Below are 16,284 nucleotides of genomic sequence, written 5' to 3'. Positions count from 1 at the left end.
AATGCGTGTTTAAAATGTCTTAAAGAAAGGAACAGCAGACAAAAGTCGTTTAACTGAGAGCGCTGGTTAACACTTAGACTTCCCCACGACCAATTAATTAAGACCAGTTTAGCTGAAAGTTCTTTTCTAAAGACTGCATCTGTTTACAAAACACTGTGTGGATTAGATTGGGTCACATTACACTCAGCAAATACGCTGGCGGTTTATTTCTCACGTTTTGATGTCAGAACATCAAACTGCGTTCGACAGGGTGCCAGTTGCCCTTTCAGTGGTAGTTTTTTCAAATCCAATGAAAAAGGAATGAAAAAAAACCCAAAAAAACAAGATAAAACAAACTTTTTTTCTCATTTGTTTAATATAAAACATTTCATCTTTTTCTTTTTTTTCAGTGAGGACACTGATGATTTAAAACCATTTAAATTAATGAGATGGTCTTGATACAAATTGGAAGGTAAATTTCATAGCTTATACAGATGTAAACAGGAGAAAGGGCACAGATGGATTGTCTGTGCTGAGAGGACAAACAAGAAAGTGCTAAAAAAAAAATGGACCAAGTGAGCCAATGCCTTATTGCGTACCCAGGTATTCACTTTCTACAATTGACCTGACACATGAACACACTGTAAATGAACCATTTTTTTTTTCTCTCCTTCATTTTGACCTAAAATTATCAACATGCAAACTAGCTGAGCTAGCTGCATCCATCAGTGATTCATTTTAAATATTACCGGCACATAATACAGCACTGCAAACTGTCTTCTCCCTTGAATATCTATCAATTAGTTCATGTAACTGGTGGTATTTTTTCTTTTTGGACTGACTATGATCCAAACCGGGCTTTGGTGGATGTTCGGAAGAAAACCTCCGTTAACTGTGGCTAGATCTGGCCAAGTCATAGTTCAGAAACACCACAGTAGCTGTGATATCGTCCCTGTACATTCGAGCTAGATCTTCTGGCAAAGCAAGCATTGAGGCCAGTCTCTCCTGGGACAGTTCTCCATACTCCCCCGTGCCAAGTGCATGTCTGATGAGGTGTGTGGCAGCGTTGGTGTCCAGCGCTGGAGAGGCACGGGCTTGTCGTTTTAGCAAGAGCTCATGCATCTGACCCAGCTTCAGCTGCCTCTCGGAGGGAGAAACTGGAGCCTGGAATTAAAAAAACAAAAACAAACGGGAGGTTTAAATGAAAGACGGTTGTTCATTATATCATTTGTGCAAAGGCTATTGAGAGATTGAAATATTTGTTATGCTTGCTCTCACAAACCTGTAAGTGAATTCCACTCAAGTGCTCTCCAACAAGTCGCACCGCCTCCTCACTCCCGAGTTCATCCCACAGCCCGTCAGTGCCGAGGATCAGAAAGCGGTCCTGAGGTCTCAGCTTGTGATAGGTTATCTCAGGTGTCACGTCCAGGTAGGGCGGCGTTAGATAGTTAGGCGGAGTATAGTGGTACAAATTGAGTGAGTCAAGGTCCACTCCAGATTCCAGGCTGGCTAAAATGCTCTGCTGTAACTCATGGCTCCATTTGAATCGCACATCACCAAATGCACGCAGGGGCATCAGAACCTGAAAGCAAGATGACGGATTAAGTCTGGGATTTATTTGGTCAATTTAATGGTCCATTTTTTTTGTTTTTTTAAAGCGCTGAGAGAGCAACTCACCCCCAGCAGTCTGTCATCTGTGACAACAGTGTCTCTCTCTGAAGGTGGATGCTGGGCTTTGATACGTTCTATCTCAGCCTGGTTTTGTGAGTTGTGGTCCTGAGAAAGATTCAACGCGCCCCACGAACCGTCTTCATTCTGCACCCCTAAAACTGCGCGGCAGTCGCCGGCGTTCGCAACATGGATCCCATCAGTGCCGACATGAGCCACACAGGCCGTGCTCCCTGCAAATGCAACCTGGACAGAAAATGTTACATGTATTGTCAGCACACAGTGTGAGCTTAGATGCGATGAAGCAGCAAAGACAGCTGTTATACATCAAAATCAAATCAATCAAAAATACTTTATTTATCCCAGAGGGAAATTAAATGTTGATGTAGCTCAATTAAATCAAGGAGTTATTATAGATGCTGATGGCTGTGGGCAGGAATGATTTCCTGTTGCGGTCCGTTTTGCATCCAAACTGAAGAAGCCTTTGACTGAAGAGACTCTGTTTTCCGATAACAGTCTCATGGAGAGGATGTTCAGGGTTGTCCATAATTCTCTTGATTTTATGCAAAATCCTTCTTTGCATTATTGTCTCCAGAGGTTCCACAGTCATCCCCAGAACAGAACCAGCCTTCTTTATCAGGTTGTTGAGTCTTTTTAGGTCCCTGGTTCTGATGCTGCTGCCCCAACAGATGACGCAAGAGGAAATGACGCTCTCAAGAACAGACTTGTAGAATATCTGCAACATCTTGTTGCAAACCTTGAAGGACCTTAGCTTCCTCAAGAAGTACAGTCTGTTCTGTCCTTTCTTGTAGATGGCTTCACTGTTGCGTCTCCAGTCCAGTCTGTTGTCCACATGAACACCAAGGTATTTATATTCCTCAACCACCTCCACTTCTTCTCCCATGATGGAAACAGGGTTTGATCTGACCCTGTTTCTCCTGAAATCTACAATCATCTCCTTTGTTTTGTTAACATTCAAGATGAGATGATTGTTCCCACACCATGCCACAAAGCGGTCCACCAGCTCTCTGTACTCAGCTTCTTGTCCATCTCTGATACACCCGACCACTGCAGAGTCATCTGAATATTTCTGTAGATGACAGGAGTCTGACTTGTACTGGAAGTCTGAAGTGTACAGAGTGAAAAGGAATGGTGAGAGTACAGTCCCCTGTGGTGCTCCTGTGCTGCTGATCACCTGGTTAGACACACAATTCTTTAGTCTGACAAACTGTGGTCTGTTTGTCAGGTAGTTATTAATCCAGGTGATTGTTGAGGCCTCCACCTGAGTCTTCTGGAGTTTCAGACGAAGCAGATCAGGCTGGATTGTGTTAAATGCACTGGAGAAATCAAAGAACATGATCCTCACAGTGCTGCCTGCTTTGTCCAGATGACAGTGGGTTTGTTGAAGCAGGTGTATGATAGCGTCTTCAACTCCAACTCCATGGCGATAAGCAAACTGCAGGGGGTCCTGATATGTGCTGGTTTGCTTACACAGGTGGGTCAACAGAAGTCTCTCCAGGACCTTCATGATGTGGGATGTCAGGGCAACAGGTCTGTAGTCATTGATGTCTGAAGGATGAGTTTTCTTTGGTACCGGAACCAGACAGGATGTCTTCCACAACAGTGGTACCTTCTCTTGGGTCAAGCTAAGGTTGAAAAGGTGTTGCAGAATCCCACAGAGCTGCTCTGCACAAGCCTTCAGGACTCGGGGGCTGACACCATCTGGACCCGCAGCCTTGTTCCGGTTCAGTCTCTCCAACTGCCTCTTCACCTGACTTCTAGAAACAGAAAAGTGGGAGGGGGAGGCAAAGGGGACAGCAGCATCTCCTGATTGGGTTGAAGACAAACTAGTGGAAGCAGAAGAATCCATGACTGAGGTGGAGGTGGAGATGTTACAGGAAAGCTGTGGGTCAGAGGAGGGTGGGATGTCTCTTTGGCTGGGAACAGGAGGGGAGGATGGTGAGCTTGTTCCTGAACTGAACCTGTTGAAGAATGTGTTCAGCTCATTTGCTCTGTCCAGACTTCCATCCATCCGATCCTCCCTCTGCTTGAGGCCTGTGATCTTCTTCATTCCTGACCACACATCTCTGATATTGTTCCTCTGCAGTTTACTCTCAAGCTTCTTTCTATACACCTCCTTGCTCTCTCTGATCTTGACTTTGAGCTGCTTCTGTATACTCCTCAGTAACTCCCTGTCTCGTTCCCTAAAGGCTCTTTTTTTCTTGTTCAATAGTTCCTTTAGCTCACTGGTGATCCAGGGTTTGTTATTAGGGAAGCATCTCACTGTTCTGGTGGGGATGGTGTTGTCCACACAGAAGTTTATATAGTCAGTCACACACTCAGTCATGGCATTAATGTCGTCTCCATGTGGCTTACAAAGAGAAATCCAATCGGTTGCATCAAAACAACCCTGTAAGGCTTCTTCAGCTTCCTGTGACCACTTTCTAACAGTCTTTTTTGTGACAGGTAGTCTCTGGACAAGGGATTTATATGCTGAGCAGAGAAAAACAAGGTTGTGATCTGATTTACCCAGGGGAGGTCTTGATTTCGAAATGTATGAATCCTTGACATTTGTGTAAAACAAATCCAATGTCTTGTTTTCTCTGGTAGAGCAGCTGACAAACTGTTGAAAAGTTGGCAGTGTAGCAGAGAGTGAGGCATGATTAAAATCACCAGATATTGCCACAAAAGAATTGGGGTGTTGTGTCTGTATCTGAGCAAAAACGGAACTGATGACATCACATGCAGTGTCGGCAACAGCTGAGGGTGGAATGTAAACAGCCACCAAAACAACACTGGTGAACTCTCTTGGCAAATAATATGGACGAAAACTTACTGCCAATAGTTCAATGTCAGGACTGCAGAGACGACTCTTCACAGTAACATGTCCTGGGTGACACCATCTGTTGTTGACAAGCACTGCCAATCCACCCCCTTTCCTTTTCCTGCTGCTATTTAAATCTCGATCTGCTCGTACAGTCAGGTAGCCCGGCAGAGAGACGCTGGAGTCGGGGATATGATCCTGCAGCCATGTCTCAGTAAAACACATAATGCTACATTCACGATATTCTTGCTGAGTCCTTGTCAAGGCTAGAAGTTCTTCCAACTTGTTAGCTAACGATCTTACATTGCCCAAGCTGACGGATGGCAGAGATGGTTTGAACTTCTTCTTTCTTTCTCTCCTCTTTGCTCCTGCTCTGCATCCACGACGCCTCCTTTTCAATTCCAATGGGATTTCTGGCTTCAGTTGTCGAATTATTTCTGCTTTTCCAATGTTAATCAGCAGCTCCCCGTTGTAAACCACCTTGTTGCTATGGTTATGCATCATAACAAAAGAGCAAAATATACAAAAGTATTGGGAAAAATCAATCCAGCTGCACAGCATCCAAGGCAGGAAGGAACAGTTGTCCAAAAAATGCAATTTCTTCCAAGAAAAAACAGGAATGAAATTTAGAAAAAAGAATAAATCTCAATGTGAGGTACAGAGCTACTCCAACGTGCTGCCACCCTCAGTAGCGCATTCTAGAACAGAATGATAACGTACCAGATCAAACACTACTCATACTGTTACCTGGATGGCTGTACTTTTCATCAGGTCATTGGAAAGAGGGACTTGAGCCTCCAGGGAGATGTCAGCGTCAAGCCGCTTGAAAGCGCAATCTAAAGCATCCCAAGGACTGTAATAAAAAAAGATTGCAGAGTTTGGCTTTCTGCTGTTCTCTTGGTATTTTATTGCTGTGCTATGTATTCTAAAGTACTATCTTGAGAAGACTATTGCAAAATAGTTAAGGCCAAAAGACCAAGGCATGTGACATTTTGCCAGAGAAACACACACGTGTACTTACCTCATGCCGGCATCATGGTCCTCACTGTCCAATAATTCTTGCCAGAAGACTCTAAGATGGTTGATATACAGGGAGGCAGATTCACGATAATTCATATCTGCATGATGTTTATACCATTGTAAGATGGGAGGAACGGGTCTGCCATGCTCCATGCACATTTCAAGTTCCTCCAAGCTGTGCTTTGGCATCATTGCGACAGCTATATAGTACAGAAGTCGCTCACTGACAGCCTGGGCACACGCCCAGCCACCGTGGCCATCGAACAGTCCGAAGAGCATGCCCTTTGACTGGGGATGAGAGAAAAAAAACGTTATAATTATATTCTATAGGAGAGGAGAATATAGGAAAGAGATTGATGTGGGGACAGAGAGTAATAGTTGCATACCTGTAAACAGGTGGCTGCACTGTGACGGTCCTCATTAGGTGTGTTAGCAGCTAACTGATTGGTGTCAAACTTTCTCACAGCACTGAGTGCTCTGCCATCAAACTCTGGCACTTCCACAGTCTAAAAGACAGACAGACACAGACACAGAAACACAACACACACGCACAAACGGTTACTCATAATTGAACAGCAATATATGTAAACAGATCAATTAAAACAGATGTTTCATCTATGTGAGGAACAAGTTTGGCGACTGCATGCTTTACTTTTAAATCTTACAGTTGTAATAGACTAAAACTGAGGCTCCATGATAGTCATTACCTTCTCATTGCTTCTAAGAATACTGTTGATCTGCACTCTGCTCAGCTGGAAGTCTAGATCCTGATGTGTTGAAAAAGGTCGCCCACTTTGAGAACAGATTACAGACCCTTGACCAGTGCAGCACCACCCGTCTGATCCAGAGGTACCCCAGGATGAGAAATGACAACGGTTGGCTGTCTAAGAGAGAAAATATGGGGGGGGGGGGCTATGAAATCATGATGACATAATTACATTACGGTCATTTTGCAGATGCTTTTATCCAAAGCGACTTGCAATAAGTGTGTTCAACATCGGTAGGCAAAATAACTTCAGGTCACAAGAAATCATAAGTGCATTTCCACCATGACATGTAATGTACATAAAAACACAGTCCGATATGGATACAAACCTGAAATGGAACTGCAGAACAAAATGTCAGTGTGTAGCTTGAGGCTCTCTGAAGGACGCTGGCGTACACACGTCCATACATCGCTGCTACAACGCTGCTGATAAAGTGTTGAACTGCTTGTTCACGTTAATATCTGTGCAAAGGATTTTAACACGTCACATGTTAGTGAGCTTCAAAACAGGACTGCAATCAACCACCAGCGTGCCTAAGATATTTTATTGACGTTACACGTCTAATCCTGTCTGCCTCATGACAAATAGTTTTAACAGGTTTTTCGTAGTTAGCATGCTAGCTCTAGCTGTCTCCGTTACCGCTTTGTTATCCCAGAATCTCTACTTAAATTAACCACCTACACACATATATCGATATAACAAAGCGTACAAGTCAAATGCCAAACATAATCAACTTCATATAAACATACATATAAACGTTGTTACGAATCAAAAAAAGGTCCGTTAACATACACATCAGCCCCAAACAAACATGACAGCGACGTGCAGCAGCGACGTCTGACGTTGGTGTCAGACGATCATCTCGTGTGTGGTGGAGAGACAAAAATCTATATTATAGAGACTGTAGACAAGTTGTTTCCCTCATCTTCTTAAGTAGCAGTCATTTCTACTAGATACCTTGACTTCTGTGTCTATGTTGTAGAATTTAGTCAAACTGGGACCAATGTGGTTATTGCACGATTTTAAACAGAGAAAAAACAATCCACTCATTATTCACAGAATTGATTCATATCTGGCAAAATATTGTTGTTGATATCTACATTGACAGCTTGTTGATATCTACATTGCCTTCGAGACAAATGTAGCAATCCAAAACACATCAACATAACATTTTCGACTTTCAATCACGTGCAGAGTATTTAAAGCTGCAGTCGGCAAGTTTTCAAAATTGCGAGTCTACGGTCGGAAAATTCTAACTGTTACACCTCTCAGGTCCTTCCCCCAACCTCCAACAAGCTCCGAATCGCCCCCCAAACCCCTCCCCCTCTGTGGACGAGGTTGTGCACGTGAGTTCACAGCAGTGTGAGCGCACACAAGCTGGGGCACGCTCAGCAGCGTGTGCACAAGCTGTGATTGACAGGTAGGATTCCTCCCTCCACCCTAACTTGATTGGTTAAAAACAGCCGGGCGCGCTCGGTTTTTGCAAGCATGATTACAGGCTTCAGAGGGAGCTACAGATTTCGTTATTTTTTCTAAACAGCCTATTTAATATTCTACTTCCAGAATCCCATGACAGTTCAAGCTAATATGACTAAAAAACAGTTGCCGACCGCAGCTTTAAAGCATTAAGGCTGATTCATACTCGGCGCAACCTCGCTCATACTAGCTGGTCGCAAATGGCGCAAACGGTCACGTGTCCCAAAATTCCACCACGCCCCCCTTCGCAAGCTAGAAAATCCTCGCGCGGCGCAAGGGCGCGCACACAACTTTTTTTCTGACTTCGCGCGCGCTCCACCGGAAACAGCTGACCAAGAAAAAGAAAAAATGAACACTGCAGAGACCGCGGTGACCGAGAGGATGCGCCTCTACAAACATCTGTACGACACGTCTATGAAGTTACACTGGGACAACGTTTGACAAAGTTCGTCTTGTTGTAAAGGACGAACAATCCACCATCTCTTCTGTTTTTGCCGCAGCCGCTTAGCTCTGAGATACATATACAGTTCTACACCCAGAGTAAATTCATTCCGCATCAGATGTGCCAGCCTCTGCTGACGTGACACCACAGGTGGCATTGTGTATGCTTTCTTCATATGCTTTTCAGCTTGTTTCCTCAACAGTGACGCTCGCTGGTCTGGAGAGAACTGCAAATGTGACGCATTCTCGGCGCAAACTGCGCTTGCGCCCCTAGAATTGTTGGTTTCCATGGTAACGCTGAGTTCCAAAGTTCTGTCACCAATCACCATTCCAACGGTTATTCATTTCCGAGCGAGACTGAGAAATGGTGGGCCAAAATAACTCTGGCTGACACTAATATTTTTTTAAATCTTTAGTTTAGTGACACTTTATGAGTACTTGTGAGATTATTTATTGAATTACCATTTGGAGAAATTCTGCTCTCAAAGTGCGACTTTAGCCGGGATTTTTTTTATTTAGGCCTACCTTCATTAGCTACAGTGATTGCTCTTAAGCTAGCTCTAACTCTGGAAATAGCAATCCATAACTTTAATGAAAATGTCAAAAGTTGCCATAGACAAAGTGTAGGAATGAAAAAAGCATTTAGCTAACCGGAAACTTTTGACACTTAAACACCGAGACGTTTAAACAGAGGAAATGGATAAGACAAGTGTTTCCAGCAACAGCCGTATTAGTAAGTGACATTGTTAAGCCTTCACTTTAATTATTTTGTGTATGAACTTCGTAAATACAAAATAAACATGTATGCCTAGTGGTTAAATTTTATTGCTCTTCTTTCAGCCACAAAAACAGATCTCAGCTTGCTGCTCGAGTGCCTGAAGTTTCAGATGAAGTGTCCCGATTTACAGAAACAAGCTCTCCTCACCATTCACTCAATCTGTGAAAAAAGAGGTAACGGTGCAAATAGGCGTGCGATCAGTCTGTAGGATTTGTGGTTTAGAGTAACACTTGGCGAAATGGTTCCCGTCCACTGTCTGTTTCACCTTAAGTTTTCATTATTTCAGAGGATAATGTGGACCTGCTGAGGGAGCTGGGCGGTGTAGCATTTGTCTACGACCTGTCCAAGTCCAGCATTGTTCATTCAGATGTTAAGGAGACAGCTCTCTTTACACTTGGCACACTGGCAGAGGCGAATGGTAAGATGCCTCGTCTCAATTTACTGAAGGAGCATAACTTTTGAAAGCTGTAGTTACCCGACCTTTTGTCAATGCGCTTGGCTTTAAGCTTCATTGAATATTAATCGCTCTAGCCGACAAAGGGACAAAGTATTATTACGTATTATTAAGTGGTGCTAAAGGATGAAGCATATATATGTGCATGCATTTGTATGCACTGTAATATGAATGAATACTGTTATAACAAGTTAAAAGTACTGTTACAAGTAGCCTACAGAATCGTTGCAGCTCTACGTATTGACGAAATACCTTTATCTCTCCTTCTGGTAGTGTACTGCAAGAATTCTCTGTGCAGAAAGGAGATATTTGCAGACATTGCTGGCTTGCTGGTCAAAGAAGACATCCCACTGACACAGAAAAGGGTGTCTGTATATATGCTGTTTGTGCTGGTAGCCAACAACAGTAAGATCAAAGCTTCTTAACTGGCAGAATAGATTACAGCCACACCACTGGTTTCCCCCATTCAGATGCACGTTTTCTCTCACGTCTTATGGTATTTCCTTTTGTCTGGATGAGTGTCAGGCTCCAAAAGCCATTCCAAATTTGTAAACCAAAATATTGTAAGACAATTTGTTTGGCTTCTGAGAGGATCATCTTGCTTCTGTCAGGCACACATTTAGAATTGTTTGTGTGTCATTTCAGAGTCAGGACAGACTTTGGCTCAAGCTACTGGCTGCCTGGACATTCTGCTCAACCTCTTCAGGTATTTTGCGCTGCTTAATTGCAGATAATTTTCATCAAGTTTTGAAAGACACCCTGGTTTTTGTTAAAAATACTTTATATGGATGTGATTTTTTTTTTTTGCAGGACCACTTTTCCCCTCTCCACAGGGGATAATTTCAGAATTGCCTCTCAAACCCACCAACTATGGGCATCTCTGTCCAGTGCTCTGTGCGGATGTGTCAACAATCCTCAGAATGGTAATATCATCTGTGTATTTGTGTTATGTAGTGAGCATCTCAAGATCCGGTGTGATCTAGCATATAAAAGTCATTCAAATCGGTTGTGTTTTTCTGCATTTAGTAAGATGTTTCTTTTGTATTGCAGAGGAAGCTCAGCGTATTTGTGTAGCAGCTTTTCCCAAAATAAAAATCTGGCTTCAGCAGATTTCTCTGCCCTGCACCGAAATTTTTCAACCCATATGCTCCTTCATCGCAATGACCGTTGCCAACAACTGTAAGTGTAGAGGGCGAGATGGCTTCTGTTCAAACTGTTTCTCATTTCTAGGCAAACGCAAACTGACTCCATAATTCTTATCACCTCTTTGTTTTCACAGCGTGTGTGCAGGAGAGTTTTTCGGCCTCTGGGGGTTTGGAAACTCTTACCCTTGCTCTGGTTCGTCAAGCCTCTGCTGCCGATACAAGCTTATTGTCTTGTCAGCTGTCTGTCATTATATCCAAGACCCTGTCAGCTTGCGTCACTGATAACTGTGCGTGCTGCTCTTAAACACGTGCACCTTCGCAGTTCACTTACAAAGCCAAAAGTATGTCCATCTCCAATCATATTATTTTCCTTGTAGGTGTGCTGGCTGCAGGTCTGGCTCGGTATGGGGTAGTGTCCCACCTTTTCTCTCTGCTGACAAGCTCGCACCTGGACCCTGATGACAGACTCGCTGTTTTACTAAGCATTGGGCAGTGCACTCAGGCCTCTGGTGAGTCCTCACTGTGTGGTATGTTTGTGTTTGGAATTTTCTGTGAGTCTTCCTATTGATATTTTTGGCACTTACTGGAGGTTCTCACATGGCGTAGATGTTGAAAGTGCTTATTTGCTTTTCTGTAGCAGAGCACCAGTCTCAGCTGGTGCAGTGCGGAGGCCTACCACTAATAATAACTTTCCTCACAGAGGACACAAGTGAGGAGGTTAGGAAGGCAGCTGCTTTCATATTGCAGACTTGCAAACAGGCCAGTAAGTCAAACCACTTATTCTAATAATGCTTTTATTCTATGTATTTTTCCATTTCAAAATTGGTATGTGACTTTGGGATTTAGCGTTGTTGGTCATCACCATCTCCATTTACTGTTATATTGACATTTCAGACATCATTTGACTTAAATGAGGTGGCAAAGAGGAATCGCGTGTACCTTAGAAAGCATTATATCGAAACCAAATGAGTTAACAGTGATCTTGGCAGTCTTTTTATTCTAACCCATTTTATACGTTAAAAGCAGTCCTTGAATTCCCTTTGCTTTACCAATGCATACCCTTTTCTGTAGATTTTTCTACCTGAGACTGAAAATTAGATTATTTAAATTGGCACGCAGTGAACAATTTGTGGCTTGACTGCAAGATACGGTACCTTCGCGATGACCCGTTTGACTTTTTTGTGAAGCTATGTGTTTCGGAGTGCCTGGTCTGATCGCAAAGCATGCCGAAAACCAGGAGCCGCTAGCAGACATGGAGGGTTTCAAGAGTTCAGCCATAGAACTGCTGCACAGGATTGGTTTATTAGAGAAAAGACAGCTGAAGGTTAGATGTGCATTCACTTACACACACACACGTACAGTGCTGCCTGATCAATGCCTTTGTCGAAGTGATTTATGATGCTTGCTTATGCTCATTAGGAGGTCGAAGATGAGCAGGAAGACATTAACCCATCAAATTCAATCGAAGGTCAAGTCCTGCCCTCTCTATACCCAGCTTTGCGTGTACCACCGCAAAGGAGGGAAAGCATCAAAACCATCCACAGGCTGAAGAATACGCAACAGGGCAGTGAAAGCAGCATTAAACCTCAAACTGCCGTAAAAGTGGCTGACAAAGGGATTAATAGTGAAATCAAGAAATTTAGTGACAGCTTAAATCTTCTGGAAGAGAAGACTAAAAGCAATGGAGGGGACGTGAGGTGTTCTATGTGCAAGGGAGGAGGAGCCCAGATGTCTTCTCATGTGCGGCCACTAGAGAGAGTCAGCGAGTCAAATTCAGTGAACTAGTCAGTGGAGTTGATCAGTGATGAGTTATTTTTTTGGATAAAAAGAGTAGATAAGTGCTTTCATAATCACATTACCCACTGTTTTTCTATTCAGTAAATCATTCAAACCCCCCTTACCAGTGTGGCAGACCAAACCAAAAGAGAGTGAATGCACTGATGGTAAGAGAGACAGCGCTTTACTTTTAGCACACAATTGTTTCATTTTTTGTTTTCAGTATAATTTCCAACAAGCTTTTCTGAGTAGTGTGTTTTTTTTCTGTTCTGATTTACAAGACTTTGAGAAAAGGGGGGTAGACAAAATTCCAGCGGAGGAACACTCAGTCTCTCATATCCGGTGCGCAGGTAGGGAATCTGAAGATGTATTATCAAATGTTTGTTTACAGATCAAACAAGTTAAGTGTATCAGACAGGCTTTACCTCACTGTGTTTTTGGAAGAAGAAGACTCTTCCTTTTTCAATCTTACTTTAAATTTGTTCTGAAGTGCAGAAAATCTCAATAATATGTTTTAGACTAAAATTGTAGGTCAGTGTATTATGTGATCTTCTTGTCCTGCTGACCTGCTCAGGCTTTGTTTGGACGGCACTAGAAGGCAACTAAAAGAATCTTCGATTATACCTTTAGACTTGAGCAGATCATTCAGATACATTAATGTAAACGCTGGATTTTCACAAGTTCTGATTAAGCTAATTCCTTGTACTACCCCTCTTTCTTTCCTTTAGGGTGTGCGTTACCTTTTAACAAAGTGACCAGTCGCACTTTTGCGTCTCTCCAAAGCTCATGCCGCAACAGCTGTGACATGCATAGAGTTCTCCAAGAAGCCACAGAGCGATTCAGCATGCGTCGCTTCAACTTTGTGCCCATGAAAGAGCACCAGGACGACGCTGTGGAGCACTCAGAAGCAAACACCGTGAGAATATCAGCTGCAGAGTCACACAGAATCTGTGCAAACTGGAGTGGTAAGCCTTTAAAAGCCTGACTGCTTTCCTCAATTGTTAAGTTCTATCTAGATTTGATATAGTTAGGCTAAATGATAGGAAGAATAGAAATACAGTTCACAGGGAACCTGTAAAGATAATAGAACATGGACGCGGCCTGTATTTCAGAGTATTACCTTGTGGGTGCACTGAAGCTTTGTATTGAAATTGTAAATTTGTATTCCTAAATAGTTTGTAGGCTAGCAGTAAGTCTGCCATCTCCGGACCCTTCAGTCCACTTTTATGTTTTCATTTAATTCGTAACTATAACTTGAATAACCTACAAAAGAGACGCACACCATATCCTGACTACTGCAGTCTGTACTCTTAAGTGCTTCCTCAAGGTTTAAAAAAGGATATGAGTACTCGCAAGCTGTTCCCTGTCATTGTAAGACGGAACACCATCCATCTCACACATATGTATCATATTCAGTAAGTGCGTATTCTGGATATCTTTACAGGCATCAGTTTGACTCCTCTGCGCAGAAGAGCTGAGAAGGAGACAGTTCCCTCTCACTGCAGGATTGGTATGAAATATGATCATACTGTGGCAACATGTAATTTACCGTTTGTGCATATATTTCAAGTTTACCGTGTTCGACAACACCAATTCCATCACTCCTCTTTTGGTCCAGGCTTGGCTCCCCTAAAAAGGCAACATTTACCTGAGGATGACGATCCAGCGTTTGATCGGGGTGCGTACAGTATTTTACTTTTAGTATGTGTGTGAATGTTATGACTGAGAGCCTGTGGTGGGAGCTGTCCTCTGCAATGTGTTCTTGGCAGCAGACAAAGCAAAGAGCAGAAAGAATGTTGAGCTGAGGCCAGTGTTCTCACAGCACAGACCAGAGCTGGTTCAGAGCACCACAGCTGTATTAAGCTGTTTCACACTCCGCATAACACAGTGTGGGTGTGCATGTGTGTGTGACAGAGAGCGAGATAAAGTCAGATATCGCAATGATTTGTTCTGATGCTTTTGTGATGGCCTGAGACTACAAGGGAAGTAGAGGGATTATTATTTGGCAGTAAAGCTCTTCTACTTTTCATTGAATGTATATGCTTATTCGTTGTGTTTTTGTCTTTTTTCTTTACCGCCACATCATCTCCATAGTTAGACATTCTGTTGTCAAAAACTTCCGTTGCTGTGGTGTTGCAATGCTGAGGCATTTTTATACAGTGCAGTCTTACTGTGTCTCTGTTTTACTGAGATTTATTGTTTCTTACTGCCTCCAAGCCAAATGGTTTTTCCAATGCACACTTTGTAAGAGTCCCGACCAAGTTTTTCTTCCACTGCTCGGTCCAGATTTTCAACATGGTTCACCATTTTTTCAGGGTTCATTCTCTCCGTAATGCTTTTAAAGTTTGTTTCGGTCTCATTTATTCCGCTCCCTCTGTCAGCATATATTCGCCTGTATTTTGTTTGTCGGGCAGCTTTTTCTCTGCATATGAAGTCTTAGTAATCCAGCCAGCTGACATGGTATATTGATGAAACAAAACAAGTTAAAAGGCTTGTGACTACACCATCCTGACACAGTTTCATGTTCCAAACACAGGGAGAAGAGGGAAGAATAACAGTGTACAGCACGCTGTTGAGGACCAGTCAGAGATAAGCAGAGACCACTGCTCCATTGTAAGTGTTTGAAAGAAAATCGCTTTTTCAAATGTTGGTATTTGTAAGTTGTGAGTTTTTCAGTCCCAGCAAATTGCCATAACATACTACAATGGGCCAAAGTACATACGTATCATACTGTGAATGCACTAAAATGTGCAAAACCATAAATCTGGTATGTTAGTATTTGTCACAGCCATGTTGGAATGATAAAAAAATAAGATGTTTGACTCATTTTCCCCCATTTAATTTAGTTCAGATTTCATATCAGGCGCATATGTGCTTGTAATGTGTCCCATAATCCTCACTCTCCACCTGAAATACTGTCTAATCTTTATGGAAATCCGGCCTCCTCTGCCTTTCTTCTAAATACTGAAAGAGAAGGAAGAGGCAGGACTTCAGCCATGAGGAGGTCCACTATCTGCTGTCTGGAGTAAGGAAATATGGATTCTCTTGGAACTCTATCTTGTGGTCATATCCCTTCCAACCTGGACGCACCAATGTTGACCTGTCCAAGAAATACAAGCGACTGATGGTAGCGTAAAGCCCCTGAAATGAGGTGTTTTGGAAAATAACCATCCAGCTTCATTGAGATTAAGTTACGATGGCACTATAAAATTCAATGAGTTAAGTCAGTATATGCTCTCTTTAAATTGAATATATTGTATTTGGTTGTTAGTACTTTGCAAATTGTTGCAAGTTTCGAGTCAGCATCTTCTCTGTTCAGTACATCTTGATTTTTAATTCATGTTACCTGAGTTTAATAAAGATTATTAATTGAATATGTAGCTGCAGACAGTATTTATTTGCGTGTCTGTCTTTCACATCACAAGTTGTCATGTAAGGTCACCGACCTTTGAGAAGGGAGCACAGTGTTGTCACATTCACACGTGCCAATGTGTCCTTGTGCGTAGCCAAAGTAAAAGAGTCCTTAACATTTCTAACTCCTTGGGCCACGTATTCGACACAAGGACTTTCTTTAAAACAAAAAGAGATCACCTCTTCACTTCTGAGTCGGACTATTCTGATGTTTCAGCCGTGTGGAAGGGTGTTTTTTTTTTTTCTACGATGAGAGAATAACAAAGGAAACTTACAGACACAACTATTGTCCTGTGCCCATAAAAATCTAATGTGTGAGCTCCTTGACACATGGTCTCACGGAAGCAAATACCAGGTCCTGTTTTCTTTGTTTTTATGCTTCGGCCATCGCAGTCCATAGAGAAACAGGAAATCAACAAGGGGAGAGGGGACTCAAGTCCACCCCTTTTGTTTATTGAGCCGAAAGCCTCTGGTATGACAGGAATCACAAATAGTGAAAATCATGCTGCTTATCTATTCTGTGTGTGCATCAAGAAGCAGCTTCG

The 16,284-nt window shown here is 42.7% G+C and overlaps 2 protein-coding genes across 3 annotated transcripts; one reads left to right on the top strand and one right to left on the bottom strand.

Annotated features, from left to right (window-relative positions):
* Positions 1-337: 337 nt before the first annotated feature.
* Positions 338-7,147, bottom strand: pdp2 (putative pyruvate dehydrogenase phosphatase isoenzyme 2). 2 transcript variants are annotated; one of them, XM_075469697.1, is made up of 9 exons: positions 7,051-7,147; positions 6,587-6,719; positions 6,199-6,375; positions 5,878-5,997; positions 5,493-5,779; positions 5,219-5,324; positions 1,657-1,893; positions 1,262-1,561; positions 338-1,143 (listed from the first exon to the last, which is right to left on the bottom strand). In XM_075469697.1, the coding sequence occupies exons 2-9, from the start codon at positions 6,665-6,667 to the stop codon at positions 868-870; spliced, it is 1,584 nt and encodes a 527-aa protein (XP_075325812.1). In that variant the 5' UTR covers positions 6,668-6,719; positions 7,051-7,147; the 3' UTR covers positions 338-867. The 2 variants fall into 2 exon arrangements, with proteins under 2 accessions (XP_075325812.1, XP_075325811.1); XM_075469696.1 differs by having other exon boundaries at positions 7,008-7,117.
* A 1,420-nt stretch (positions 7,148-8,567) lies between these two features.
* Positions 8,568-15,672, top strand: terb1 (telomere repeat binding bouquet formation protein 1). The gene is made up of 19 exons (XM_075471163.1): positions 8,568-8,908; positions 9,016-9,126; positions 9,240-9,371; positions 9,681-9,812; positions 10,053-10,113; positions 10,218-10,330; positions 10,458-10,586; positions 10,687-10,839; positions 10,930-11,061; positions 11,190-11,315; positions 11,740-11,876; positions 11,972-12,328; positions 12,387-12,495; positions 12,610-12,678; positions 13,057-13,293; positions 13,773-13,838; positions 13,947-14,006; positions 14,865-14,941; positions 15,300-15,672. Exons 1-19 carry the CDS (start codon positions 8,872-8,874, stop codon positions 15,462-15,464), a joined length of 2,403 nt encoding a protein of 800 aa, XP_075327278.1. The 5' UTR covers positions 8,568-8,871; the 3' UTR covers positions 15,465-15,672.
* The last annotated feature ends 612 nt before the right edge of the window (positions 15,673-16,284 follow it).

The sequence above is a fragment of the Odontesthes bonariensis genome, chromosome 7 (assembly GCF_027942865.1).
Source record: "Odontesthes bonariensis isolate fOdoBon6 chromosome 7, fOdoBon6.hap1, whole genome shotgun sequence".
Lineage (NCBI taxonomy): Eukaryota > Metazoa > Chordata > Actinopteri > Atheriniformes > Atherinopsidae > Odontesthes > Odontesthes bonariensis.
Note: the sequence above shows the minus strand (reverse complement) of the source record. Positions and strands in the feature narration are given on the sequence as shown.